This window comes from Aspergillus ibericus, assembly GCF_003184845.1.
Source record: "Aspergillus ibericus CBS 121593 unplaced genomic scaffold BO80scaffold_11, whole genome shotgun sequence".
Classification (NCBI taxonomy): Eukaryota; Fungi; Ascomycota; class Eurotiomycetes; order Eurotiales; family Aspergillaceae; genus Aspergillus; species Aspergillus ibericus.
Window position 1 is genome coordinate 19,914 of NW_020292109.1, and position 26,713 is coordinate 46,626.

The 26,713-nt window shown below is 53.3% G+C and overlaps 10 protein-coding genes across 10 annotated transcripts; 4 read left to right on the top strand and 6 right to left on the bottom strand.

The window, feature by feature from the left end:
- Positions 1-482: 482 nt before the first annotated feature.
- Positions 483-2,427, bottom strand: BO80DRAFT_18478 (uncharacterized protein). The gene has a single exon (XM_025714057.1). The coding sequence runs from the start codon at positions 2,243-2,245 to the stop codon at positions 596-598; it is 1,650 nt and encodes a 549-aa protein (XP_025577134.1). The 5' UTR covers positions 2,246-2,427; the 3' UTR covers positions 483-595.
- Positions 2,428-4,524: 2,097 nt separating this feature from the next.
- On the top strand, positions 4,525-8,479 carry BO80DRAFT_443062 (uncharacterized protein; the record flags this gene model as incomplete). Its single annotated transcript, XM_025721318.1, has 2 exons — positions 4,525-4,632; positions 6,158-8,479. The coding sequence occupies 2 exons, from the start codon at positions 4,525-4,527 to the stop codon at positions 8,477-8,479; spliced, it is 2,430 nt and encodes an 809-aa protein (XP_025577135.1).
- A 508-nt stretch (positions 8,480-8,987) lies between these two features.
- BO80DRAFT_423291 (SCO family protein) lies at positions 8,988-10,129 on the top strand. Its single transcript, XM_025719015.1, has 3 exons — positions 8,988-9,493; positions 9,593-9,917; positions 9,967-10,129. The coding sequence occupies exons 1-3, from the start codon at positions 9,050-9,052 to the stop codon at positions 10,086-10,088; spliced, it is 891 nt and encodes a 296-aa protein (XP_025577136.1). The 5' UTR covers positions 8,988-9,049; the 3' UTR covers positions 10,089-10,129.
- Positions 9,899-11,016, bottom strand: BO80DRAFT_377437 (molybdopterin synthase catalytic subunit). The gene is made up of 2 exons (XM_025716698.1): positions 10,202-11,016; positions 9,899-10,146 (listed from the first exon to the last, which is right to left on the bottom strand). Exon 1 carries the CDS (start codon positions 10,776-10,778, stop codon positions 10,221-10,223), a length of 558 nt encoding a protein of 185 aa, XP_025577137.1. The 5' UTR covers positions 10,779-11,016; the 3' UTR covers positions 9,899-10,146; positions 10,202-10,220.
- A 289-nt stretch (positions 11,017-11,305) lies between these two features.
- BO80DRAFT_351008 (uncharacterized protein) lies at positions 11,306-13,763 on the top strand (the record flags this gene model as incomplete). The annotated part of the gene is made up of 6 exons (XM_025715561.1): positions 11,306-11,350; positions 11,422-11,545; positions 11,593-11,596; positions 11,620-11,900; positions 11,956-13,000; positions 13,196-13,763. 6 exons carry the CDS (start codon positions 11,306-11,308, stop codon positions 13,761-13,763), a joined length of 2,067 nt encoding a protein of 688 aa, XP_025577138.1.
- A 107-nt stretch (positions 13,764-13,870) lies between these two features.
- On the bottom strand, positions 13,871-15,660 carry BO80DRAFT_453555 (CoA-transferase family III; the record flags this gene model as incomplete). The annotated part of the gene is made up of 2 exons (XM_025722019.1): positions 13,871-14,656; positions 14,716-15,660. 2 exons carry the CDS (start codon positions 15,658-15,660, stop codon positions 13,871-13,873), a joined length of 1,731 nt encoding a protein of 576 aa, XP_025577139.1.
- Positions 15,661-15,988: 328 nt separating this feature from the next.
- On the top strand, positions 15,989-18,129 carry BO80DRAFT_443067 (acyclic terpene utilization AtuA family protein; the record flags this gene model as incomplete). Its single annotated transcript, XM_025721319.1, has 7 exons — positions 15,989-16,046; positions 16,094-16,168; positions 16,226-16,404; positions 16,459-17,096; positions 17,148-17,351; positions 17,395-17,534; positions 17,582-18,129. 7 exons carry the CDS (start codon positions 15,989-15,991, stop codon positions 18,127-18,129), a joined length of 1,842 nt encoding a protein of 613 aa, XP_025577140.1.
- Positions 18,130-18,493: 364 nt separating this feature from the next.
- BO80DRAFT_423295 (GMC family oxidoreductase) lies at positions 18,494-20,144 on the bottom strand (the record flags this gene model as incomplete). The annotated part of the gene is made up of 2 exons (XM_025719016.1): positions 18,494-18,833; positions 18,926-20,144. 2 exons carry the CDS (start codon positions 20,139-20,141, stop codon positions 18,616-18,618), a joined length of 1,434 nt encoding a protein of 477 aa, XP_025577141.1. The 3' UTR covers positions 18,494-18,615.
- A 1,853-nt stretch (positions 20,145-21,997) lies between these two features.
- BO80DRAFT_463068 (uncharacterized protein) lies at positions 21,998-22,601 on the bottom strand (the record flags this gene model as incomplete). Its single annotated transcript, XM_025722563.1, has 1 exon — positions 21,998-22,601. The coding sequence occupies exon 1, from the start codon at positions 22,547-22,549 to the stop codon at positions 21,998-22,000; it is 552 nt and encodes a 183-aa protein (XP_025577142.1). The 5' UTR covers positions 22,550-22,601.
- A 694-nt stretch (positions 22,602-23,295) lies between these two features.
- Positions 23,296-26,395, bottom strand: BO80DRAFT_471388 (uncharacterized protein; the record flags this gene model as incomplete). Its single annotated transcript, XM_025723097.1, has 4 exons — positions 23,296-24,177; positions 24,253-24,366; positions 24,419-24,670; positions 24,720-26,395. The coding sequence occupies 4 exons, from the start codon at positions 26,393-26,395 to the stop codon at positions 23,493-23,495; spliced, it is 2,727 nt and encodes a 908-aa protein (XP_025577143.1). The 3' UTR covers positions 23,296-23,492.
- Positions 26,396-26,713: the final 318 nt, after the last annotated feature.

The window sequence follows — 26,713 nt, forward strand, 5'->3', positions numbered from 1 at the left end:
GGATGCTTGGCCAACCGTCATCAAGGGATATTCCCGTCCACACTAGTGTTTCATTGCAACCCTTGCGGTCAAACCCCACACATTCCTTTCGAAATACTTCACTGGCCGGAATTTCCACCCGGCGCGTTGTTTTGCTTTATGCCAATTAGGTAAGACAAGTACAGGTTACATCGGAATGAGATTGCGCGGATCAATGGTATACTGGTATAGTGGTATGTATGAAATCAAGAGTCAAAGAGTGACAGGCCGTGCCAGAACATCGGAAGTGAGTGTCGTGGGTCAGAATAACAGCAAGGAAATGTGTCAACAGACATCAGTAAAGAATGGTATGAGACCAACATCATCTCAATCGTTGCCTCATCGTACATGAGTCGTCGCACGCATGCGTGCATCATCGACGCCGGGTCCATCCCGGCGCATCATCTCGTAGTCATGGATCTATCCATTGGTCGTACCCGGCTCCCGGGTGTTCAGCTCATAAAACATTAGGTCAATCATATACCCTTTGGTATCCGGCTGGGCCGTTCGGTAGTCGTAGCATAGCCGTACATCATTCAACGCCGTTCCGGACTTTTATTCGAAAAGCAAAGCATAACTACATCGGTCTGCGAGACCGCGGTGGGATTTCCCCGTGGCAGCCGAGCACCCGCAACGAGTCCCACACTCGTTTGTACAGCGGCGGCCGGGCCAGGGACAGGATCGCCTTGTCAGAGCGATCCTCGCGACAGAAGGTGCATACCTTCTCTCGCTCTGGTGGGAGCGACTTTTTCGAGTCGGACCGCGGGCGGCGGCGCGATTTCGCTTGCATCGCGGCCGCAGTCGTTCGGTCAATGTCAATGGTGCGCGCCTGACCGCTGCTCCGACGTGACTGTGGCAGGACCAGGGATGTTACGGATGGATCAACCAGCCGCAACGTGGGCGCGTGATGTCGTTGAGCGTCGCGCGAGCGGCCCTTCGTCGTGTGCCGCGTGGGCGACGGACATAGCTCCTCCGGGGGCTGGTCCGGCATCGACGAATATTTCTCCAAAGAGTGTGTCGGCTGACTGGCAGTCTGCGTGGGTTGCAGTTTGGGGGCCGACTTGGCCACGCGTAGATGCACGCGGCTGCGGACTTTCTTCAACGTATCCATGGGCTTCCGCGACAGTGATTTGGGGTCCGGCGACTCGCTGTCCGAGTCGGATTCCCACACGGACTGCTCACAATACGCCGCACGCGACGCCGATGTGGACGGCCGCTCTCGACCGGAATTGGCGGTGGGATAGCGTTCCAGCGCGGGCGACGCCGGTCCCGGGCTGGGCACAGGACTCGGACAGTCATTGGCGGGGATAAACATCGCTTGGTCAAAATGAGAGGCGTGTGGTTCCATGGTCACCGGATTGATCCGAGACGGCGGCGAGATCATCGACGGAGCAATGGGAGGCCGGATGGGGGGAGGAGGGCCTTTCCGGTTGGAGTGGGCGATGCTACTGCCCGCTCCATTCGGCAGAGATGGCAATGGCTTCCCAAGATGGGGCGGGGGTTCGTGACTGTCGACCCGATGCATGACCAGCGTGTCCGACGACGCGTTGGGTGCCACGGTCTGAGGCTTCCCCTTCCGCACCGGCGTGGAGGACTGTGTGCACAGAGTGGATTGGGATTGGTTGAAGGGAGTGGACGAACAAGGATATACGTTGTTTCTAGGGCTAGGTGGCACTGGAAGGGGCTCGGTGGGCGGAAGGCTCTCCGGGTAAATGGGAGCCGAAAGATTGGATGAGAAGGAACTGCTGGGGGTCAAGTCTGGGGTAGCTTCAGTCTGCACCGAGCTGAAAGAGCTCTGGTCGTGATGCACTGCCGATGCTCCCCACGGACGGGCGGCGACCTGCTGCAATCCGAGCTGATGCTCCAGCTCAACCACAGACAGTGTGGATCGGTTGATATTGGACCGCAGCCGGGTCGCTTCACCGCGGGCTGTAGGTGCAAAGGGAATCTCGTTGGAATACACCGAGGAGAGCATCGAATATGGGTGGGCCTCCTCACTGCACCTCACATCCCGACTGCCCGGCCGGCGAATCCCCCAGGGAGCAGCGCCCGCGAGCGTGTTCTCCAGATAGAAGGGATCGGGATTCGACTCGTCTACAATCCCGGGACCTCTGGGGGGATAGAACGATGATGCCCGCTTGGTGGGCGCCACTGCGGTCTGCGATCGGTTCCGGCTGCTGTACAAAGCGTTCGGTTCGCCGGGAAGCCGAGAGTATCCGTCAGCCATGAGCTATGATTCTGACGCCAGGATAAATTCGATCTTGTGCATTCAGACACGCAGGAGGCTCATCAGAAGGGAAAGACACAGATGCAGCCCATACAGGTTCAAAACGAGAGACGTGGAACAAAGGAATGAGAATGGCCAGAAAGCAGAAAGGGCCCCAGGGAAGGGGATATGTTTATACATAGCTTGCCCAAAAATAACTGTGATGCCTTTCCGGGCCTAGGGCAGACCCATTGCTGGCCCTGGTGGCTAGTCGGGGAGGAGCACGGCGCATGCCAATGCAGAAGGCGTAAACAAAGCTCGAACGTCCGAGCGCACAGACGCCAATGACCTATCAGACCTTACATGGTCCCTTGGGTAGGGATGGATGCGCAGCAAGGCGGCAGGCCATCGATGCTACAGCAAGGGAGCCTCCGGAATACCGATCCGCAACTTTGTCGACGCGGGGTGGTTCTGTGTGGTTCTGACTCGTCATCGCTTGTACAGAGTAACTTTGTGTAGTTCTTCGGCTGCTTCAGGTGCCTGAAATGGAGAAACGTCAACATCTTTAGTTGTTGCGACTCGTGCAAACGTGTAAGTGGGACGTGCACGGAGTATCCTCACGCTCCAGATCAGCTACTCCCAATGTTCAGTTTGGCAGCTCAAAAATGGCCCTGCATGCAGATTAGCCGGCTCTGCATGTTGTCCCGTTAGAAGGGACCCGCATAGAGAGCATTGCTCGAGGTCAACCGCGTCGGGTGCTGAGCCTCGTAAACAGACATTTGAATTGTGGCTGGAATTTCTGCATCACTGGGTCCGCTCCCAGCAACCTGGTACAGACAGTGGAGAGCGGGCGTGATGGCAAATATGAGATCTCAAGCGCTAGGACATGCCGACCTCCGGCCCAGGATCTGCGCCAACTTAGCGCGCGCTCAACCACGGCTCGGCGGCGATCGTTGCCGATCGTTGGCCTGGCCTCGGTCCTCGATTGCGCTTGATGGTCGCGATCAAAGGGACAGTAAACTGTAAATGATACGGTTAGTCCAGTTGTGGCCGATATACGATTCAAGGGCAAACTCAACTGTGGCTGAGACTATCGTACCGGTACTTCGCGTCAATTGGCTATACACCAATGGATGCTATGCCACGACCCGCATGCCGGAATTCCAGGTTGCTGCGATACTGCAGGCTGGCATTAGAGGGATCTGCTTGGTTCTTTGTCTGTTTGCTTGGACGAGAATTCGTCGTGGTCTGGGTATAAGAAGGCATTGCCCCCACGCATATATTTTCCGAAGGTTGGCTTGCCGCCCAATAGAGACTTTGAGAGTCCTTGCTGGCGAGTCTGCAGAATATTGGCCTGATGTTACCTTGTTCTGCTTGGACCGATTCTGTCTGTTGTTATCCCATAGGGTGAGCTATATGTCTGTGGGCGACATGAGATTTATTCAATCTGCGCATGGAACATGATCCCAGGCTCATGAATGTTGTGCACTGCATACTGGACTTGCCATCATTATGTGGAACTGCTCGAGAGGAGAGCACGTCCTCGGCCTCCATTTGAATGACCCTTTCTGTGTTCAACTTTGCTGTCTGCATACTATGAAGGCAGTTTGTGCAATTGAACGGCATCTAGACCGCCGGGGAAGCAAGTGTTGCATGGCCCGCATTCCGAGCCTGTGCATGACGATGCGGTTTTGCATTTACTCATGCATCTCCCACAACCGTTCCGCGGTCACACGTACGAATAGATTTGCACCTCAATTGAGTGAGGAAGCTTGTATGTTGACTGTGTTGGTGCAACAAGCGCTCAGGAGGTTATGGTCTTAGGGTCTCCTGAATGTCATCTGCGAATAGAGCATTGCTTCATGCAGTCTAACTATCCAACGGTCTTTTGCATCTTTCCTTGGTTTCTTCACGGGTAGTACGGGGCAGCTGCGCAATCCTGCCGGTTCTTGAAGACGACGCAGTCTTGAGCTGCCGGACCTTTCTAGCTGCATGCAAAGTCGAGCTGACTCGTTGCACTGGCCAGGGATTCCCGTGCCTGTCCCTTGGATGTCATTTCTACCAGTGCTTTGATGGTTGGTTGTAATCGAGTATAGCCCAATTCTATACCCTGTACCTGTCCATAGCCTATGCGTGGGATAAGAAGACAGCATCAATCGCAGTGGCAGTACAGCAGATGATGCCATGCTGCCAGTACTATGTAGAAGAGTGGTGGGTGAGACTCGCTGCAAGGCATTGGACAGGTCTGAAACCGGGCCGGACGGCTTGCCTTCCTTGAACTCAATTAATACCCGACTCGGATGGCCCTTGCTGTGACTCGTCCCTTGGAAAAAGGTTACGCCTGTGATGAGCGCTATTATCCCGAGAGTTCGCTTGTGTTGGAACGTCTAGAACGCACGATAACCAAGGTCAGTCCACAGGACTGAGATTACTCTGGTTCAACTAGCGATTGTTTCGCACAACCCAAACAGCTAATAAGACCCATTCACTTGGATCCTCATGGAGACTATCTCGATATATTTTCCGTATGGTCGTACTGCTGCTCGTGCGACCGCGAAAGAATAGCGCTCCAGCGTCATCGGGTCTGTGCTTTGGATGGAGCCGAGTGGAGTCAATTCAATTTGCCTGGCCAGTGCCCAGGTTTTCGAAAATCGAAATCCCACACAGATTATCAAGGGGTCTTTTGCCTCTGCTTTACTCCTCGATCTCGCCGGCAAATGGGCATCATTAACAAGGAACCACAGCCCGACTCCTCGCAAAGCGATCGCGACCTGATCGAGTGCCTGGTGGCCACTGGCCAGGGACATACTAGTAGTTGGCCGCTACCTAATCATGGCGGGGGACTAAAACCCAGCCAGCAGTGCCAGCACATCGGCCGGGATTGGGCCATTGCAACGACAAGGCGTGGACTAGCGTTGGTTTCTATATTTATTTCTTTTCCGATGGGACCATGATGCAATTGTCTTCAGCGGACTGAATACTGATATGATTTCGTATGATGTAGGAGACTAGGAGTGCACTGTCTGTGGGAGACGAGCGGATGAGACCCCCGAGATCGGGCCAGGAAATGATTTCTAGAAGCCATCAGCATGGGCTCGAAACCCAACACTAATATTGCCTGATCAAACCAATTGATTCAGCTTGGGTAGAGATCGAGTAGTTGTTGTCCAACCAACGGCTCTCTGAATCATCGTAGTCCATCTGTGCGACCTCTGAAACCCAGGAGTGGGAAGGTAAGGCGTGTCGTAGGGATGGCGTACTGGAGTCCCAGAGCCTTGAAACTCTCATCCAGGTCATCGGCCCTCCTTTTTAAGTGCTTGTCGGCTCCCAAACCCCAAACTGGCGCTGTCGTGGGTGGGAGTCGTCGATCGGGTGAAATTTGGTAGCGGGCGTGACTGGCGCTTCCACTGGTTTTCCCCGATCTTTTCCCGTCTCACTTGCCTTCCTTTTCTCCTCCGTCGTCCGCCTCACACCTGGCTGGTGTCCATACAACTCAGACCGCCGTTCTCCGGCCCTCCATTTTCCACGGGAGCCATTGGGCTGTCTTGCTCTGCTCCATGACGGCCCCGAGCCTCTAGCGGTGCTCGTTGCGGTCTGGCAGGGCGCTCTCAGGTACTTTCAGGTACGCTCAGGGACGGAGTACAGGTAAGATCCCGATTCCCAGCCATCGTAATTCCGCGACGGCTCTTCCTATTCGACCAGCCACTGCCTCCAACCCTCTCTTACTCTCACTTGCGTGGCTCGCTCTGAAAATGCTTTCGCTCTCCCCTGTGCTGTCCTTTCGTGTTTCGAATCAAAATACCCACATTGCAGCATTCTCGTACTGACTATCCGTCACCCAGCCGGGGCTCAATTTGTGTGCTGGAACTGGAGACCCTCTTCCTAGTCGCAATTCTGTTGGAGCTCTGCAGCTTCTCCTGACACGTTGACAAGCCCACCGACGGTGCAGGGCCCGCGTTCCTGGTCCCATTTCGTGGGGGCTGTCCCATTCACACGTTGTCGTCGCATATCCCGTCCCATTCACCTCCATCCTCAGCGGTGTCTCATCGCAATCGCGGCGCCTTTAACGATACCTACGACTTGAACGACCCTACACTTACGACCTTTCGACCGCAACGCCAGCAGCAGGCTGCTTCCCACGCCCTTCCTGACTCTACTCCTCATCCGTCACTTCGACCCTCGAGCGCTTTGGGAAGTACTCGTTCGTTGCGGAGAACATCTCGGCTTTTTCAACGACCCCCCTCGGTAGATGTTTCCGGACGCCCGGCTCACATAGAACAATCTATCCCTGTGTTGGTGCGACCCGTCTCCGAGCCTACAAGCGGACTTGCTGGATTGCGTCCCGCACTCTCCGAGGCGCAAACTGAAGAAGACGACGAAGACGCCGACTCGGACCCTGAATATCACACTCAGCAATCGGGCGGATCATATTGGCCCCATAGGACGACCCGAGTCTCCCCACGCACTGCGTCGGCCATACTTTGGACATTAGAGGAGGCAATTCGCAAGCCATTTCCATTCACGCTAGATCTGGAGGAAGTGAATGCGTCCATGTCTGACGTAGCAGGTCCCTCTGGTTCGACCGGCTTTGGAGCCAATGGTCGTACCCAGAATGGGTCCTCTCGGGCCCCTCAAGGCCCGGTCCCTGTTAACCCACACCCCCAAAGTGGTGTGCGGACGCCGACGGACATCATGAGACAGCGCCGGGATCGAGAGGCTCGCAAGAAAGCGGAACAGGAGGCAAGGGACAAGCAGCAGGATGAATCGGAGCGCAGAGAGCAGGAGAACAAGGCCCCGGGCCAAGCTCAAAACTATGCTGCTGGCGTTGCGGGTGATCGAACTTCGCAACGAAGGGCGCAAATCCCCGAGCGCTCTTCCACAACCACAAGACGACCAGACCCTCAAGCCACAGCGCAGGTATCAGGAACGCAGGGTCGACCAACTACTTCGGCCGGCCCCAACCCAGCCCAACCGATCCAGGCTGCCCCACCGAGCTCTGCAGGCCCAACCAAGCAGCCAAACCAGGGTTCCTCGGATCCGCAATCCCAGCAATCTCGCCGCATTCCATTTCCCCATGCGTTTGAACGATGGGAAACGCTGTCGTCTCATTGGGAAGGGTTGACTGGGTATTGGATTCGTAAGCTTGAACAGAACAATGAAGGGCTGGAGCGTGACCCTCTCAATCAGCAAATGGCCCGCCAAGTGACCGATCTCTCTGCCGCGGGCGCCAACCTTTTTCATGCGGTGGTGGAGTTGCAGCGCCTGCGCGCCTCATCTGAGCGCAAATTCCAGCGTTGGTTCTTCGACACCCGTGCCGAGCAAGAACGGTCGAAGGAAATGCTCGCAGAGCTGGAGCGACAAGTCCGAGCAGAAAGGCAAGCACGAGCCGAAGCCCTTGCCTCGGCGCAAAAGGCAGAGGGCGACAAGGTCCGCGCAGAAGAGCTGCTGAGAGAGATGCGCCGCGAGCTGCAAATCTCCAAGGAAGAGGCTCGCCGGGCTTGGGAAGAACTGGGCCGGCGGGAACAGGAAGAACGGGATCGGACCAATTCCCTGCGTAACGGGGAGCCCACCTTGGTGGGAGGAGTTCAAGTTGTACCCATGATCCCGGGCCCCCCTCATCGGCAGAATTCCAATCGCCCACCGACTCGAGATGGCCCATATGCGGGTGGTGAGAGCATAGCACCGACCACAGGGGTGACCGAAAGCCAGTACTATGCGGACACTCCTGCCTCCCCTACCGGGACCGACCCATTCGTTGAAGGACAGAGACCTCTCCAGGATCTGCCAGCATCGACATCTGCTGAACCCCAGAGGCAATACCCTGGACATTTCTATGAGCAGGAGCCTGCCTACCCTGCTCGGCCAACGTCCGAGAATGATGACCGCTCGTATGGCCCCAGCGTTGCCAGCAGTGAACAAGGCGAAGAGGACCTTGGCAGCAGTTACCGTCGCAACCCGCAAGGTCATTCTACTGCATATCCACCGGCGATGTCAGAAGGGAGCGACGACTATGAGCAGGGATCCGTGGAAGAGGGCGGATACCCCCCGAGTACTCTGCCCGCAACATCGGGGGCGTTGTACGGAGGCCAGATCCCGTCCGTCGATTATAGTGGCTCAGGATGGGGTGTAGGGACAGGTTGGGAGTCCATGACCCCCCGCCATCGCCATCCGACACGTCTCAGCGATGTGATTGAGGAAGAGGAGCCACGGACAACTCCTAGCCGTGCCAGCTTAGCGAGTCGAAGTGTACAGTGAGGTCTATACTTTGCCGCCGTACATACAGCTCTGAGCAGTCCTTGGGACCAAAAGACGCGTGTTTCCTTGTTATTTCTATACCAAATCTCGCATTGCTTTTCGCTTCAAATCATACCAGAATACCACTTGTCGCTTCCCGGTTTTATACTTTTACACTTCTTTGTTCCATTATATCAACCCGCGTTATTCCTTCGGCGACCAGGCTCCTATCGAGCAATAAATTGCATACCAGGCATGTACGTCTTTGGTTCTCGCAGTGCTTTGGACAGGCGTTAACAGGGCGGGTGTAAGCCTTGTAATTCTACAGTCATATTTTCTTCTGCATATGAATACACAATATGTATCGTTTCCAGATTAACTACGGAGTATACGTGATAAAACCAAGTCGTTCACTCAGCCGTAACAACATAACACGTGATGTTTAACCTTGCCGCCTCAGGCACCACACTAAACCCCTTCAAGCATCCCATCTCCGGACCGAGCTAGAGCATCCAAACCTCCGCGCAGTCTCCGACACCCTCACCACGAAAACTCCGCAACCAAGCCTCCCCAAACCGACCCTACACCACAATGGCCTCCTCAATGCGACCCATGGCCCGGCTCCTCGCCCGGGCATCCCGCACCACCCTAGTCCCCACCATCGAACGCACCGCTCCCCGGACCGCACTCTCCTCCATCCGCACCACCACCAGCACCCTCTCCAACCTCCGCGCAGGCAACAATGGCATCCGCTCCTTCTCAACTTCTCCGCTCTGTCTCCGCGCACGCACAATGGGCCAAATGAAGGCACGGCACTCGACGGGTCCGTTCTCGTGGAAGGCGGCGCTGCTCTTCGTGTTGACGGGCGGAGGCATGATTATTTATTTCCGGGTCGAGAAGGAGAGATTGGAGCGGAAGCGCATCGCGGAGATGAGTAAGGGAGTGGGGAAACCGAAGGTGGGAGGGCCGTTTACGTTGAAGGATTTAAATGGGAAGGAGTTTACCGCCGAGGATTTGAAGGGGAAGTATGCTTTTGTGAGTATTCCTTTTTCTTGATATCAATTGGAGGATGATTGGGAGGGAGGGGAGAATTGTGGGGATTGTGGGGATTGTGGCTAATGGTGGATGGGATAGGTGTATTTCGGATTCACTCACTGCCCTGATATCTGCCCTGATGAGTTGGATAAAATGGCGGAGATTATTGATAAGGTGAAGGAGGCTACTAAGGGGGAGAATATCTTCCTTCCGGTGTTTATTACGTGTGATCCGGTGAGAGATACGCCTGAGGTGCTGCGCGCGTATCTCAAGGAGTTTCATCCGGGGATTATTGGCTTGACGGGCACGTATGATGAGGTTAAGCACGTTTGCAAGCAGTATCGGGTGTACTTTAGTACCCCGAGGGATATTAAGCCTGGGGAGGATTATTTGGTGGATCATAGTATCTATTTCTATCTGATGGGTAGGTTTTCGTTCCCTGGTTTTATGGTGGCAGGAAGCTGACTTTTTAGACCCCGACAATGACTTCGTCGAGTGTATTGGTCGTCAGGACACGCCCGAGACGGCCACGAGAACCATCATGGAACATATCAACGATTGGAAGCGGGAGGGCAAGCCGCTCAAGAAGGACTAAATCGTCTGCGAGCGCGTGTATCATAGGCAATACCCTACTCTGTGATTGTAAAATAGGACTGCCAATTAGCCTTGTTCACCCATCTATCTGAGATGCATGACCTGCCCACTTACCTCACTCTCACTCTCACTTTCATACCAAATTCCCCTCCGCATCGCGATCCTTATTCGCCCTCCACTCCTCCTCCCCATCCACAAACACCTCCCTCTTCCAAATCTCCGCCTTCTCCTTACACAACTCCAACACCTCCTCACCCGCCCTCCACGCCGCCCCGCGATGTCCCGCACTCACCGCAATCACAATACTACTCTCCCCAATCGGCACATCCCCCAACCGATGCCCAATGACCACCCCCAGCAGGCCGTGTTTCTCCACCGCATCCGCTGCAATCTTGGATAAGGTCTTCAGGGCGAGAAGCGGGTACGCCGTGTAGCTTAGTGTGGCAACGGGACGGTCTTCAAAGGAGTTGCGCGTGGTGCCGAGGAAGAGCACGTTGGCGCCGGCGTTGGGGGAGGAGATTTTGGATAGTGCGGCGGTTGGGTCGAGGGGGTCGTAGGTTAGGTGGATGTGGGTGTTCAGGGTTGGGTTGGTGGTTGTGCGGGGGTAGGTTTGGGGGTCTAGGTGCGGTGGAAGAGGGTCGGATTGGGGTTGTTCGTGCGGGTGGGTGTTCAATGGGGTGGTTGAGGACATGATGGCTCGGTTTGGTTGTGGTAATGGGCCGGTGAGGGGTTAGTTGTGGGATTGAGATGTGACTGGATATATATGGTGGAATACCGGGAATACCGGATGGTGGTGGGTGTGGATTGCAGGTGGATAGGAGATGTAACCACGGATGATGCTAGATGCAATGTAATGTACTTCAAAGCTGGAAGTGAGAAAGAATGATGCGAATGCGTAAAGAGCCACAAGTTTGCTGTGGAAGATGGCGGCGTGCCTTATCACGCATCCAGGGTCCTGCGGGGAGCTGATATATAGGGAAGGCGGTGAGGAGCTCTTGTCTACTGGCGAGCAAACATTAGTCTGTTTTGGGTTAGTCCATCGCAACGGTGGCTGATCATGGGAGAAGTACTCCGTAGCTTCAGTTGCACAGTTCGTTGACCATCAGGCATCTTTCATATCGCCCAACGACGCGGAGAGATAATTTATTGGGCTTGCAGACTATACCCTTATGGTCCTTCACCTCTACATTCTCTTCAAATGAGTGAGGCTGAGGAAAAATGAACGAAGGACAATCATCTACGAGGAATATCCGGCGCGCCAAGGTGAGTAGGCGGTACTTATACTCTGGATAGTAACAAGCAGCTTACCCATCAACTGATTCACTCATACCCAGGCATGCAATACCTGCCGCCGAAAGAAGGTCAAATGTGACGGAAAACGGCCTGCTTGTTCACCCTGCCACGCCTTCGGCTTGCCATGTGCCTATCAAGATGTCGCGGAACGCCGGAATCGCGGAAGTCGATTAGCGACCCAATGATTCCCAAGACTGAGTGTCTTTAACTAGTAAGGTAGGCTAACTTGACTGTTATAGGGCGTATATAGAGGAGCTAGAGCAACGTATCGAAAGAATGCAATCGCAATTGGAGAGTCTGAGCGGGTCTGCCAACGAAACTCGGCAGAACGCGGAAACGCCTCGAGAATCAACATCGCCTTCTACTGAAGACAGAGAACCAGCATATCAGGCCCCGAGGACACATGTCTCTGAGAATGACCAGATAGCATCGGAACCCGGCCTTTCGCTCTCCACAGATGGCCGCGAGAATGATCAGTCCTATGTGATCAACGCCCAGGACGGTAGAATGCGCTACTTTGGTTAGTTTGAAGCTGTCCGTATTACCCTCATCGTTGGCCATCTGATTCTGGTTAGGAGCATCTTCTGCATTTTCTGCTCTGTCAAATACCGCAGTCAATGGACCAGACAACCAAACACAGATGGGAGCCCGGCGACGTGTACCCCAACGAAGTACTGCATGGCCACTTACAAGCTGGGTGCCCCATATTCTTCAAGACAGTCTAGAGCGACGCAACTTCCAACCCCTTCCGTCTAAGAAAGCGGCACAGCAATTGGCCAGAGAATATTTCTCGACATTCAGCCAAGCCATTCCTCTTTTTGACGAGACAACATTCATGCGGTCCATCGACAGACAATACTCATGGAACCCTGATGATAGCGCATCATGGTGGATAGCGCTCAATATTGTCCTTGCCATATCATACAGAGAAAGGGCACACGCATCCTCTGACGGAAGCGACAACTGGAGGAAGTCGCTAGGACATGTCAAAAACGCATTAAACGCTGTCACTGATGTCTTTCTCCGAAATACTGACCTCCTTGCTGTTCAAGGACTCCTAGGTCTGGCACTTTACTTTCAGGGCACACCTAATCCACAGGCCCTCTTTATGTTTGCGGCTACGGCAATGCGCCTCGCCCAATCCATCGGATTGCATAGGAACCCCGCGCATGGAACTTCACCCGAAGACGAGCAAAGGCGAAGAACGTTTTGGATTGCCTTCCTCTTGGATTCAGATATCTCCATACGAGTGGGTCGTCCACCGGTCCAAGATATTGAAGATTATGACACATCTTTACCCACCGAGAATCCTCACGATGGCAAGGGTATATTGACTATCGACGGCACCAGGATCAACTTTTTCCGTCTACTGGTGCAATTCGCCCTGGTTCAGCGCCATGTTTACAGGCATCTTTACACAGTAATTGTTCGTCGACAGCCCAGCGAGAAAGTGCTTGATGAAGTAAAGTCTTGCGAAGAGGCCCTATTGGGGTGGCAGAATTTTATACCTCCGACTCTTCAGCCTCAGCGTACATTTTCCTGCCAACCCAGTTATTTCTTACAACATTTACTCCGATTGCACTTTGCCTACCATTGCTGTTACTCCAACCTTTACCAGGTGTGCATATTTCAAGCAAATGCTACCGAGCGACCTAGGAACGGCACAGGTGGGGTTATTTCTTCGATTCTTGCGCGCGCTCTCGACTCAGCACGTTCCGCACTGTCCCTTCTCCCTCAGATAAACCTACTCGGTTCTACATATAAGTGATATGTGCTGTCATGTGTTAAGAGTCGAAAGCTGACCTAGTCGTTGAGGAATGTTATCTATTTTCCTGCTGCAGCATCCGTCCCATTAGCCCTAAAGCTGCTCAGAGATCCTACACATTCATTTGCCAGTGTCGACCTTGCAATGATTCGGGACATTGTTGACTTCCTCGCAAATACTGCATCTGAGGAGCCTGGTACCTATGTCGACTACATTTTGGGTATGTGCTCAGACCTAGAGCGCTCTGCTAGACAGGCCGTCGTGACAGCACAGCTTGGTCGTCGTCAATCTGGTATCGGGACAGATAAAGAAAATCCGGGACCCGATGAATCTAGCGAGGATACCAGCCGCCCAGCTTGCCCCGTACATAGTACGCTATCGGCGCCGTCAGCTAGCGCCCCTATGATGGATGAACGGAGTGCAAACCCCACCAATATGCTACCGCAACAACCATATCCTGACATTGATTATCCGACACTCGGGCCCGAGTATGACATGACAGCGGAGTGGCAGTGGTCTCTGCCCCCATTCTGGAATTGGCAGGATATTTTCCCTGGTGTGTCCATTCCTGCTGTTTCAGGTGGGGACAGACCAGAAGTGGATATGCCTGATATTTAATTGGAATTGCTATTTATGCTCGGCCCCAGCCTGGTCGTTGTTGGGATACATATATCTAGCTGGGATTAAATCCAACTGCTTGTCTCCAGAACCTGTCCCAATTCTATTCAAAGCCAACCAATACTCCGGTCATGGTGGCAATGAGGGACTGGACGAGAAGTCCACCTCGGCGTCGACTCCTCAACACCCAGCTTTGGAACAGGTTTCAAAAGTGTCTGCCGGCCCCAGTGTCCTGACTCAAATGTCGTCATGAATCTCGAGTCTTCATCCAGATCGTGAGGGAGTCCCTTCTTCCAACCATCAATGACCGATAACAAAACCTCGGTCACATATTGATCGGGAGTGATTTCCTTGAACCCACACCGTTCGATCGTCTCCCGAACCACCTCGGGAGGGTACAGTCCGATCTCCTTTTCCAACGCAATCGTATCTGCAGCAACCAAGGAGCTATGGACGTGGTAAGAGCCTCCCTCTACTGCCCGTCGCCTGATTGCAATCATCGCGCCGACCGCACCAACAAGACCCGTTATCATATCAGACACAGGAAGTGGTGGAAGCACACTCTTCCCATCCTCATACCCCTGGGACCGGCCCATAACATATGAGCTACCCGATGCAGCATCCCCAATTTGCTGCCAACCAGGACGCTCGGCGAATGGGCCATCCGGACCGTAACAGTTTTCGTCGATGTAGACGATCCCCTTGTTTCTTTTCGCTGCGATCTCTAGCATGTTATGCAGACTCAGTCCCTTTCTATCCAGCGAACCCATTCGGAATCCTTGAATGAAAATATCAACATCTGCGAGCAGCTCTTGCAACCGTTCCATATCCTCCGCCTTGGTGATGTCAAGGTCGACCGTTCTTTTTCCGGCATTCAGGGTTAATTGGAGCACCTGAAAATGAATTACCTAGTTAGCGGACTTCTCGATTTATTTGGGCTATGGAAGCATACATTAAGATCCGCCAGTCTGCTGCAGTTTACCCGGATCACGTCTGCTCCGTAAGATGCCAAGGTAACACCGATTTGTGGCCCTGCAATGATACGCACCATCTCCAGGACCTTGACTCCGGCTAGCGGCCGTTTGTCGGATAGGCCCTTGGCCAGAGGCACTGGAGGCGTAGGCCTGGCATAGGTCTCAGCTGTCACATTGATCAACGGATGTTTGGACAGGCGCTTCCCAAACTCTGTCTTCCTCCAACCCTCTGGAGAATAGCAGATGCTTCCGCACAGACCGTGGCGCACATTGTGCATCTCGAGTTCGTCGGGCGTCCACTTGCTAACGTATTCTTGAATATAGTCGTAGTATCCTTGAGGTGTGTCGAAGGTCACATCAGGGTTGATTCCCATCGACCTGAGGGCGGTATTTGCGTCGAGTGAGCCATGAAGCTGGTACCACACATGGGGATCCTTGGTCTGATAGATGGCTGTTGCTCGACTCGATATCCCCTTTCCGAAGCCTTGTTCGAAATCCTGATCGAAGAGGGTACCCAGCTTCCTTGACCGTGCCAGGTCAGGTACGTCAGAGCCGTTGATATAAGTGGTGAGCGCGGAACCGAGCCAAATGCCTGCGTGGTCGGTATCGACAGTCACGCTATTCTGAACGGTGAGCTTCCCATCCCGCAGCTCCAGAAGCTCGTTAGCAACTAGGCCTGCCATGGCATGCAATGCGGCCGCCATGACGGGTGACTTGATCGGCCCTTGAACCATAGGCTCTGGCCGGCCTTCGAAATGGACTGTATCCCATGCTGCTTTGTTTTTCGTGAAATCGGGGGTTCGTGAAGCGAGGATCTCGAATACACGGCGAGCATCTGTAGGCACCGGAAGGACGTTCTTGTCGATGAATGTCCCCGGTCCGTATACCTCGGTTCCGGGAATGGTTTCGTGGGTCACTGTCATGCTGATATCTCTGTTGCAGGCAAGGATAATAGAGAGGAATTCAGAGAATAATCAAAAGAACAACTGGAAATGGCAGAGAACCTAAAATAAGGGGAAATGGACAGCAACGCACCTTGCGGCTTTGTTATGCTCAAAGGACCGGAGAACATTCTCCACGGCCCGCGGGCATCAACTCCCGTGGCCCACGGCAATGGCAACTGATTAGCCTACCAGGTGACGTCTTCCAACGGACAATAGTCAAAAGGCGCAATGAATCCAGAAGAAAGGGCAGGTTCGTCTATCGGTGATGCTGGGTTATTTAAGGGACTTTAGCATTCACATTGTTCCTATGTCTTTCTCTTCTGAAAAGCGCCCTGTTAGGGTGGCCAATTGCTCCGGCTATCATGGTAGGTGGTCTGCAGTCAATCATTTGTTTCATGCTGATGCTATGCAGGCGATCCAGCGTATGAAATGTACCGACAGGCCACATTTGGTGATGTTGATTTTATCACCGGGGATTATCTCGCAGGTGATTTACCCCTCATGTGTTCCGTCTTGCACCCTTTTGCTGATAGCGACTATGTAGAAGTCAACCTGGCCAATAACGCTCAGGCCTGGCGGAATGGAAAGCACCCCGGATATGAAGCAACTGCCTGGGAAGGGCTTCGACAGACGATTGATGTGATTGCACAGAAGCGTATTCGAGTGGTGATTAACGGTGGCGCTTTGGATCCTAAAGCTCTTGCACTGAAGACCCAAGCTTTGGTAAGTATATTTTCTCCATGTGGGATGGGAGAGTGTTGACCTTCTCTGTGGTAGGTTTCTGATAGGAATTTGGATCTCCGCGTGGCATATCTACTTGGAGATGACCTATATTCTCGCGTTGGACCAAACATGCCTACCACGAAAGAAGAACTGACTCATCTTGACTCTGGGAATCCTGACGTGGTACCGTCGGAATTAACCTACGCATTTTTGAATCCAGCCGAGAAAGCAGTTCCCATGGTATCTGCACATGCATACTTGGGAGCCCGTGGCATTGTGGATGGCCTGCGCCGGGGCGCCGACATCATTATTTGTGGCCGAGTTGCCGACGCCAGCCCTGTTATAGCAGCAGCCTGGTATTGGCATGACTGGTCGGAGACGGACTACGACAATCTTGCCGGATCACTCATCGCCGGCCATTTGATTGAATGTTCTGCATATGTAACGGGCGCCAACTTTGCTGGATTTGATAGATATGCACTAGATGACCTCGTCGCTCCAGGGTTTCCCATCGCTGAGATTGCCGCAGACGGCACTTGTGTTATCACAAAGCACCCAGGTACGCCAGGTATCGTGAATGCAGAGACTGTCTGCTGCCAGTTCCTGTATGAACTCCAGGGAACGACCTATCTCAATAGTGATGTGAGCGCTTCTATCGCTGATGTGACTATTAAAGAGGAGGCCAAAGATCGGTAAATATCCCAGCCCAAGCCTTGTCTGAGGCCTTACTGATGGGGATGCAGGGTACGTGTAGCTGGGATTCGTGGAGGTCCACCACCCTCCACCACTAAGCTTGCCGTCTTCTATCAAGGAGGATACGAGGCCCAGCTGTTGTTCAATGCTACCGGGTTTGCCACCGAGAAAAAGTGGGATCTTCTCGAACGGCAAATCCGCCATTTTCTCCCAGAAGAAGCGAGGCAGAACCTGGAGACCTTGGAATTCCAGAGGTAAGTCGCTCGATATACGTTAGCTCTATACTGATTATTCCAGAATCGGAACACCTGCACCAAATCCAGTGTGTCAGAGTGAAAGCACAACCTATCTTCGAATATTCGTGGCCTCCCGCTCCGAGAACGCTGTTCTGGCTGTAGCCAAGGCCATGCAAGAAATATCCCTCAAGCATTTTTCCGGTACGTCTAGGTCTTTAGCCGGGGGTTTCATACTTATGAATTTGTAGGCTTTCATGCATCGCTGGATGCTCGGACAGCGATACCGCGGCCATTCCTTGCTTACTATCCAGCACTGATCAAACAGGCCGACATTGACGAAACAATCAACTTGATCAACGATGCTGATGACATCCGCTCGTACGACACCGGTCACCCACAACACTACCAAGACCTGGTTTTGCGGGAGAACTACGACCCGGATTGCCATGTCTTCACCGGGCCGACCAAGCAACTTCGCCTGGGCGAGATTGCTCTGGGCCGATCCGGCGACAAGGGGGGAAATTTGAACTGTGGGATTTTTGTCACCAACCCCAACCACTGGCCATGGCTGCGATCGTATATGACGAAAGACCGGATGCGCCAACTCATCGGGAACGACTGGCAGGACAGTTTTTATCTCGAACGGGTCGAGTTCCCAAACATCATGGCTGTACATTTTGTCATTTATGGGATTCTTGGACGGGGGGTCAGTAGTAGTAGTCGGCTGGATGGGTTTGGAAAGGGGTTTGTGGATTATATCCGAGACAAGGTAGTGGATGTTCCGGTGAGATTTTAGCATAGATACCTCCTTTTGCGAGTTCTACTATACCCACCGTATAGTCACTCCAAGTAACTGGGTACTCATCTGCAGCGAATCAGACTACCACTAGTCATACTCAACATGATACTCTGTAACGGTCATTCCAGGTACCGACCTTTCAACCCACCATGCTCTATGAAAATATATACTATAAGAGGGAAAGAGTGCAGCCCAGTACCCAATTACACCCCCTCTCCATAGAAGTATCCCCTGTAGTGCAGTGCCAGTATCAACGAGACTCTAGGCGCTCTTCTAGAAATAAAATGACCCCAATCGAAATAAAGCGAAGTACTTCATAACTCTGAATATACCACAGATCTCAATTCTTATATTATACAAAGTCTGCTCTATCTACAACCCCAAACCACCTCTCCATCCAAGCCTATCACCCAACACATCCCCTTTTCCCAACCACACAACCAGAACATCTTTCCTCCCACCCCTTTAATTAAAAACCTTAAACTAAGCACCATAATACCCCCCCCGAATCAAATCCGCCGCCTTCTCGGCAACCGCATACAACGTACTCGTCAAATGTCCACTCAGCTGGAACGGCAACACCGACGCATCGACCACCCGGACATTCTTCGTTCCGTACACGCGCAGCTCTGCGTCCACGACACCGCCTTTTTCCCGGGGGAGCATGCTCGCTGTGCCGACGGGGTGGTAGTTTGGTCTGTCTGTAGGATTATTAGCATACAAGATAATCCTGTATCATGGTATTATGGTGGGTGAGAAGTAGAGGGGTAAGGGGTAAAAGGGGGGGCCTTACAATGCTCCAGCACCCACTCCTTCCAGGTCGCGTCGGAGGCATTCGCAGGGAGGGTAGTGCCAGGGGAGACTTCCTCGCCGACAATTCCACTCAACGGGGCGGTAGCTAGTGCCTTGCGAATGAATCTCGCGACGTCGGTCTGGGCAGAGATATCCTGGTCGAACATGAAGTAGTTCGGGTTGATGGCTGGGAGATCCGAGGCATTGTTCGAGGTGATGTGGACGCTTCCTCGCGAGAACGGTTGCAGGGGCCAGTATTCCACGGCGAAGGAGGAACCGCTGGGGGCGAAGACAATCTCGGCGTATGGGACCTCCGAGGTAAAGATGAGGTCGTGTTGGAGGTGGAAGGCTTCGAGGAGGGTGGATTCGTTGAGGGCGCCGTGGGAGGCGGTGGCGAGGGCGTGAGCGTAGGCGGGGAGGCTGGCGTTGATGGATGCGGCGAGGGCGGCGGTGTTGGGGCCGTAGAGGTGGGTGACGGAGGTGAGGGCGGAGAAGGTGGCGAGGCCGGTGAGGGGGTCGGAGCTGGACCAGGAGAGGGCGTTGTTAGTTTGGTCTTGGAGGTTTTCGCCGACGGTGGGGAGGGCGACGGTGAGGGGGATGTTGTGGTGGTGGAGGATGGAGGGGTTGCCGATGCCGGAGAGTTCGAGGAGGGCGGGGGAGCGGAGGGCCCCGGCGGAGAGGATGATTTCGTGGGCGGCGTAGATGGTTTCGGTGCCGTAGGGCCCGGTGACTTCGATGCCGGTGGCGAGGGCGTCGTCGTGGGGGGTTGTGGTGTTGGACCAGATGATGCGGTTGGCGTGGGTGTTGGTGATGATCTTTAGGTTGGAGCGGGATTCATAGGGCCAGTAGTAGGCTCGGGCGGCGTCTTCGCGGATGTTGTTGGCGCGGTCGAGGGTATCGGGGTGGGTGGTGAATCCGACCATCTTGCCGCTGTTGGCGTCGGGGTTGTAGTGAATGCCGAGGTGGTCCATGGTGTCGTTGAGGACGGTGAAGACGCTGCTGTTGGTCATGGCGGTGGGCCAGCCGACCTTCAGGGGACCGTTCTCGCCGTGGTATTTGGGGTCGTAGGTGGCGCCATGGGCGGTTTGGTCTTGGGTAGGCACCTCGAAGGCTTCGGATTTCTTGTAGTATTGCAGCAGGTTCTTCCAGTTCCAGCCCTTGTTGCCGACGCGTTCCCAGTTGTCGATTTGGGCGTTTTCGGCGCGGGTGTAGGACATTCCTGTCGATTGATTAGTATATTCATCCTGGAAGGCGAGTTTGGGCTGGGGAGGGGCTACCATTTATTGTACTCGTCCCACCAATCGCCTTGCCAGCACGGATCGTCTGCTTCAGACCGCCCGCATAGGTCTGATTCTCGGTCTGGTAAGCCCAGTCGATGCCGGTGTTGAACGCCAATCCGTATCCTTGGACATCTGTGACATTGTAATTGTTAAGCACCGAGTCACCGGCTTCAATGACGGCCACAGTCACATTGCTCAGCTCGGAGAGTCGGTTGGCGACGACCAATCCACTGGTGCCGCCACCCACAATCACAAAGTCATATGTGGACGAGACACGCTGGCTGGCTGCCAGAGAGCCCAACGAGAGCACGGCCAGGGGAAGAAGCATGATGATAGACAAAACGATTTGGTGGCTTTCTACCCAGCAGACATACTGCAAGCTCTTATATACACATTGCCTCACGCGAAGCATTATCAAGCCCAGCCCCATCCTTACACACGATCACCTAACCGAAGGATCATGTTTCAGATTCGTCAGAACTCAGTCATCTTGACTAACCGTGTAGATTGCCCTCTGCAGTCCCTTCACGACCCTAACACGTCGAACCAATCCCGTGTCTCAACCTAGACTATCTGCCACCTTCGATAGGGCCATGATTATCAATGAATCCATCCCGCCTTATCAATCAACCGTCATCGGGCGGAAAATTCCCGCAGTGGCTCTCGCTTCGAACCCAGGGTCCACCCATACCTATTACCTTATTTCCCGATGCCGCCATCGGAACAGGAACGAGGACCGGGAACGGGACTAGTGCCGGCATGTCGGGGAATTATCGGCATGCCGAATCTCCACCCATGCCGGATCGGTATATTGGTGTAATATCCCGCGGGGAGATTTCGGGATATCTATCGGGATGCAGTGTAACGTGCTCTGTCATCATCTAAACTATCTATAGTCGATAAGGTACTATGGAGTAGTGATGGTGATGTGAAATCCCATCCGGAGCTGGAAATACGGATAGTCCCGAGCCGAGACCAGCTTCGGGCGGATATATCGGCTTGCAGCAGAAGTAGGAAAAGTGCCAGAAAGGATAAGCGAAGGAGATAGGATAGACCTCTTCCATCCGAAAAATCCATCAGTTGGGAATCCAATTGCTGTTTGAGTCGACTATGTGTGGGTTATCGCCATGGGTGAATCTTTGCTGCACAGAGATCTTTCTAGGTATGGGTATCTGGTTGTCTGCGGTGTCCTGTCAAGGACTGATAAGTGCGCTTTACGGGTGCATATTGCCAGATAAAAATCTGGCGTTGCGATTAAGGGAATGGCCCAAAACAACGATTCTACGTCCAACGGCTCAGAACGTGTGATCCTATTTTTCTACTCGAGGTCAGTCAGATCTTCATATTGCAGCTAGACCTTGCGGATTAGGATGTCGGGTTTCCGGGATAGTAGAATTAGGTTTTGAGAGTCATCAGCTCGACTGATTTGGATCCGAAATATATTTAACCAACTGAAGGTTTTAGTAATCGTGATGGATTCAAGATTCTGGTACTATCAGCCTACATATACGGGTTGTGTTTTTAGAATGGAGAACAGACGAGGTGTAATCCACATAGCCCAATGGCATAGAACATAAAAGATAAGATATCTCCATTTGTCATGTTTTGTTTTGGAGATCATCGGTACCAAGGATGCTAGATGCCACTAGCATATGCTAACTGATTATCTGCCCGATGGCCGCTCTAGCGCGCCATTCACATTCGAGATAACTACCAACCACACCCTGACTTTAACATATGATAGATATCCTACAAATTACACCTTCCGTCCCATTACCCCTCCTTTTCATGCCCTATCTTTTACTACCGCTCAACACCCTCCACCCCATCAACCCAAGCACCCCCCCCAAACTCCCCACCCCAGCACCCCCCAACACTCGCAACGCCCTCTCCCTCTTCCCTAAGTTCCTCCCCCTTGCTCCCAACCCCAAAGCAACCACACCCACCCCCAACACCATCCCCCCCACACTCCACCAATCCACCACCACCTGTCCCCGATTCTCCAACAACCGCCAACTGCGATCCTGCCATTCAATAATCTCCTTGCCCCACATATGAACCGGCAGAAGAAGAGAAAACAGCGCGAGACCACCCAGACCACCCAGCGCGGAGGGGCGGAGGACTTGGGTGAGACGGGTAACGAGTTTCGTGTTCGTTGGTGTTGAGCGCGCAGTGACAGGCTTCGGTAGAGATGAAGATGAGCGGGAGGAGAAGAACAGGGCTCGGGCGGTGCCGACGAGTAACCCGATTCCGGTCCCGAGTTGGAAGCCTCGGTGGAGGACGTGCGTGGTGAGGATTAGGTGGGCTAGGGGTTGGTCTTCGGCGTAGGGCGGGTGGGGAAACATTTTGTTTGGGGTTGGGGGTGTAGATTGGTATGAGGTGGTGGGTTTGGAGGTGTTAGGGAGGGAAGAAGAGGTGAAGATGGATGTAGGGACAGGGAGGGGGGGTTAGTAATTGATGTTCTGGAGAGGTGTCAGCACTAGTGGGGGATAGAAGTTAGTGGTGGTTTACGAGGAGATTCCGTGGGTCGTGGGAAATACCTGGGTTGTGATTTGATCGTGGATAGGATACCACTGGCTGCATTTATCGCTGTGTCGCCGCTCGTTGATTTTGTTGCGGATGACAGTGTCGAATAATTGTGATCCCTCAAGAACGAGGTACCGTTTCCCCCTTTTCACAGGGCCCGTTCCGCCTAACACAAGACGACCGGCTTCATTATCGGCTGCATCGAGATCCTCTCCAATAACTCCCTCAATGCGATCAAGAATCGCAGTTTTGTCCGGTCTACCACCTCCAAGGTTAATTTATGCACTGCCAATTCATCATAGGCGCGGCGGGTCGCAGCGATGATTGATGCTGCCAGGGTTGTCTTGGTCTCTTCTCTCTGCCTGCATGAGAATGTCGCTGTTGCGTCTGACTCTGTGATTCCCAAGGTCGTCGGGATGCACAGGTGAGCTGTCGCGCGCGTTCCCATGTCGGCGTGGAATGATGATACACGAGAGGCGGGTGGAGAGGATACAAGTGATGGTGCATGCGAACAATAGGAGAAAACATTAAAAGAAGGGTTGGTCCATATTATATCAAAGTCTCATTTTAATACTGTGGAACAACGTTCTACCAAAACTAGCGAGTGACCGGTTCATGCTCACTCACCGACACAGCTGGCGAGGCTGAGGATTTAGCGTTGCGGGACGATCTGGTTATGCTGGGAGTCCTGACAATGGCTGAGATCTGGATGAAGCTCAACTCGTTCCTGCATTACAGCTGGTCAATCTTACTATAGCTACATCACCACTCAAACACAACCGTTCCCTTGCCCGACACAAATTTCACCTCCCACCCATACTTGCCCTTGGTCAATCCATCTTCCACTAACCGGATATCCTTGGCTGCAGAGACGGAGGTTACGGTATACTCCACCGCGGCCCTAGTGGCAGGCACCGCCCCCGAGCCGTCAGCCTGATCGACCAGATCCACTTCCACTCGATTAGCACCATACAGGGTCCGGACCTCGTCAATGGCACCCGCGTCAATCTCAATATTCAGCCCGAGATCGGACAGGTAGACTTTCCTGCGGACCGTGTCTCGGGGTTGCAGTGTCACACTGTCGTTTCCACCGGACGAAGATGCGGCAATGTTGCCTCCGAAACTCACCCATCCAAATTCTGGGTGTTTCACCAGGACTGTCCCGGCACCTAGCACCTGTCCCAGAAACCCCGGGCCATAATCTCCAGTGTAGTCATCCCATGCCAACGTCTCGGGGAAGGAGTGGAAAGACATGGACCCGAACCCATCGTCCGCAACGTTGGTCGTCGGGCCTTGGTTGCCCCCGTAGCCGATGCGGAGGTCATAGAAGCTCAATTGGGCTGTAGGATCAAAGAGGGATCGGTAGTGATCGAGCATGGGCAGAGCGTTAAGGCTGGATCCGTAGTGGTGGATCTGCCGTTCAATGCGGGAGAGTTTGCCTGCAGTCCTTTGCGAAGTTAGTTGCCAAGTCCAAGCGGGATCGAAATGGAGACCAAAAAGCTTGAATTGGACAAAAGCATACGTAAAGTCCCAGTACCGCCGAGCGTTGCCGTTCCACCCCCAATGCGCTACAGTAGGCATGTATCCCCTGATCGAGGAGATAGTCTTGTCCACTGTTGCCGTGTAGTTGAAGTACCTAGATGTGTTAGGCAGCTTGATAAGCTTGAGCTCTGACTGAAGTAACATACTTGGACCACAAGTACACCCCCTCCTGTCCGGTGCAATCCCAGGCCTGCTCGCTACCGAAAGGGTCTTCTTGCGTAGACCACGCCTGTGCACGATCTCGCATGATGTCCTCGAACTTTGTCGCTTCTGACGTGTAGTTCTCGGCCCGGAGATCCTCGAGCAGGTACATCCACATCGTTTCCCCCATCAGCCCGAGGTCGTTGTAATAGGTGTTTGCGCTTCCATCGGGTTGGCTTCCAAACGCAAACAGCACGCTTTTCACTCATTTTAGTGATATTTCCAGGTGAATTGGGAGACACTTACGTTTGATATGCCTGCAACAAATACCATTTTGGCGACCGGAGAGTAAGGACGCTCGGGGCAATCCGGCCAGCCCGGTACAATCCCCAGTAGAGAGCAGAGACATGAACGTAATCGTAAGCTCTATCGAGCAAATAAGCAGCGTCTTTATCCCAACTGCCAGGCCAGTAAATATCTGGATCATAGTCGTAATCCGGCATGGCGTTCGGATCGTAGTAAAATAGGCTTTTGCGAACACCGTATTCCGTTGATCCGTTGGTTAGTTGCAATCGGGACCAAACGGTCTCATTCACAAACTGTTCCAGCTTAGAAACCTCCGATGCGACAGGCTGGATAGACTGCTTCATGGCTGCTGTCACGAAAGACCCAGCACCGCCTTCGTCACTCAAACCTGCTATCCACACCCGGTTATCTTGGAGAACCGGGCCATTCACGGACCGATCATGGGTGATGATAGAAGGAGCGCGACCGAATGGATCCGACGTGTTTGTAAACCACTGGTTCTCTTCCAGGAACTGGCCAGCATTGGCAAGGGACTTGGGGCCGGTGTCAGTGATATAGTAGTGTAGAGTATGCTTCAGTCCTGTGCTGTAAACAAGCTCTACTCTGCATCTACCAAACACTTGCTCGTTGGGTACAATCGTATACCCTGTCCAGGAGCTGCTCTCCAAGCCCAAAGGCGTCAAAGAGAGACAGGCATCGGGGGAAACATTCACAGCATCAACTTTAAGCGATGTGTTCACGAACAACCGCCCTTCCAGATCCCTGGGCACCACATATCCCGGAATCCCAACAGCAACCGGATGTCCAAGCGAAGAAACCGTCGGCTCAATATCATCCACACTTGAAACAGCCGTAAACCGCAGCCCGAACGAAATCGATTCTCCCGACGACAGCACCAGCGAGGTTGGAGGATTCCACGGCTCAACGCCCTCCCATTCCTGGTCTGCATATGCCTTTGTGTAGATCTGCCACTCATAGTTGCCCTCGAACACCTGACTCTGGTATGCTAATGAAGTATCCGTCGCCTCTGTGAGGAATCTCCATGCTTCGAGTTTCGTATAGAGATTCAAAGGCGTAATGACGAGGTGGGGACCTTCTCCGAGTAGTCTGGTGACCTGGACATATCCAGCCTGTAGACCGATGAAAGGATCGACCAAGACACACTTCTCTCTTGTCTCGACCGCCGTTCGATCCGTAAAGATGCTGTTAAACTCGATGGGTAAGCCGAGACTACCGATCTCGATGGATTGTGTGTTTCCGTTCCTCAGGGTGAAGTTCAGTGCTAGGTCTCCTTGGTAGTCGGTCCAGGTTCGGGTGATGAACAGACGGTCTTTGGTGACGTTTCCAATAGTCGTGTCGAGATTGGACGACAGGATGGAATGTGAAGAGTTGCCGTTGATGAGAGGCACGCGATTTGTGACGGTATCTGCATCGATCCATCCGTTGGAATTGCCCACCCGGTACCGCAGGGTCAGGTCACCGGTGTGGTAGTGGCCGTTGCCACTGCGGTTGGCAAAGACATCATATGGAGAAAAGTCAAAAGCCGGGTCTAATGATGATTTTAGGGATCTTAGTACCCCCGATTCACTGTCGAAGGCCCCAGTGAAGCGTTCTGTTGAGAAAGTCGTAGCATATGCGGCGGGTAAAAAGAAAAGGATCCCGGCTAGGAGGACCATTTTGGAAAACTTGCTGCCTGGAAAACATGGTGTTCTGACTGTTCGTCAACCTTGGACTTTTATAAACGCAGGGCCTGTCGATCTATGTCCCCCCGCAGGTTGAGGTTACATTTCTGCAGGGATCGACTTTATTTCTCCGGTGTACGACATGGATTTAACCGGGAATTAGGATGATTCTTAATCACTTGCAGATTGCCATCGGATAATTTCCTAACTTGGTTTCAGATCAATTATTAGGCTAGAAGGAGCAATTTCCAGCACTTCCGATCATTTCACTGCATACCATGACTAAGACAGATATGTGCGAGGGAAGAGATG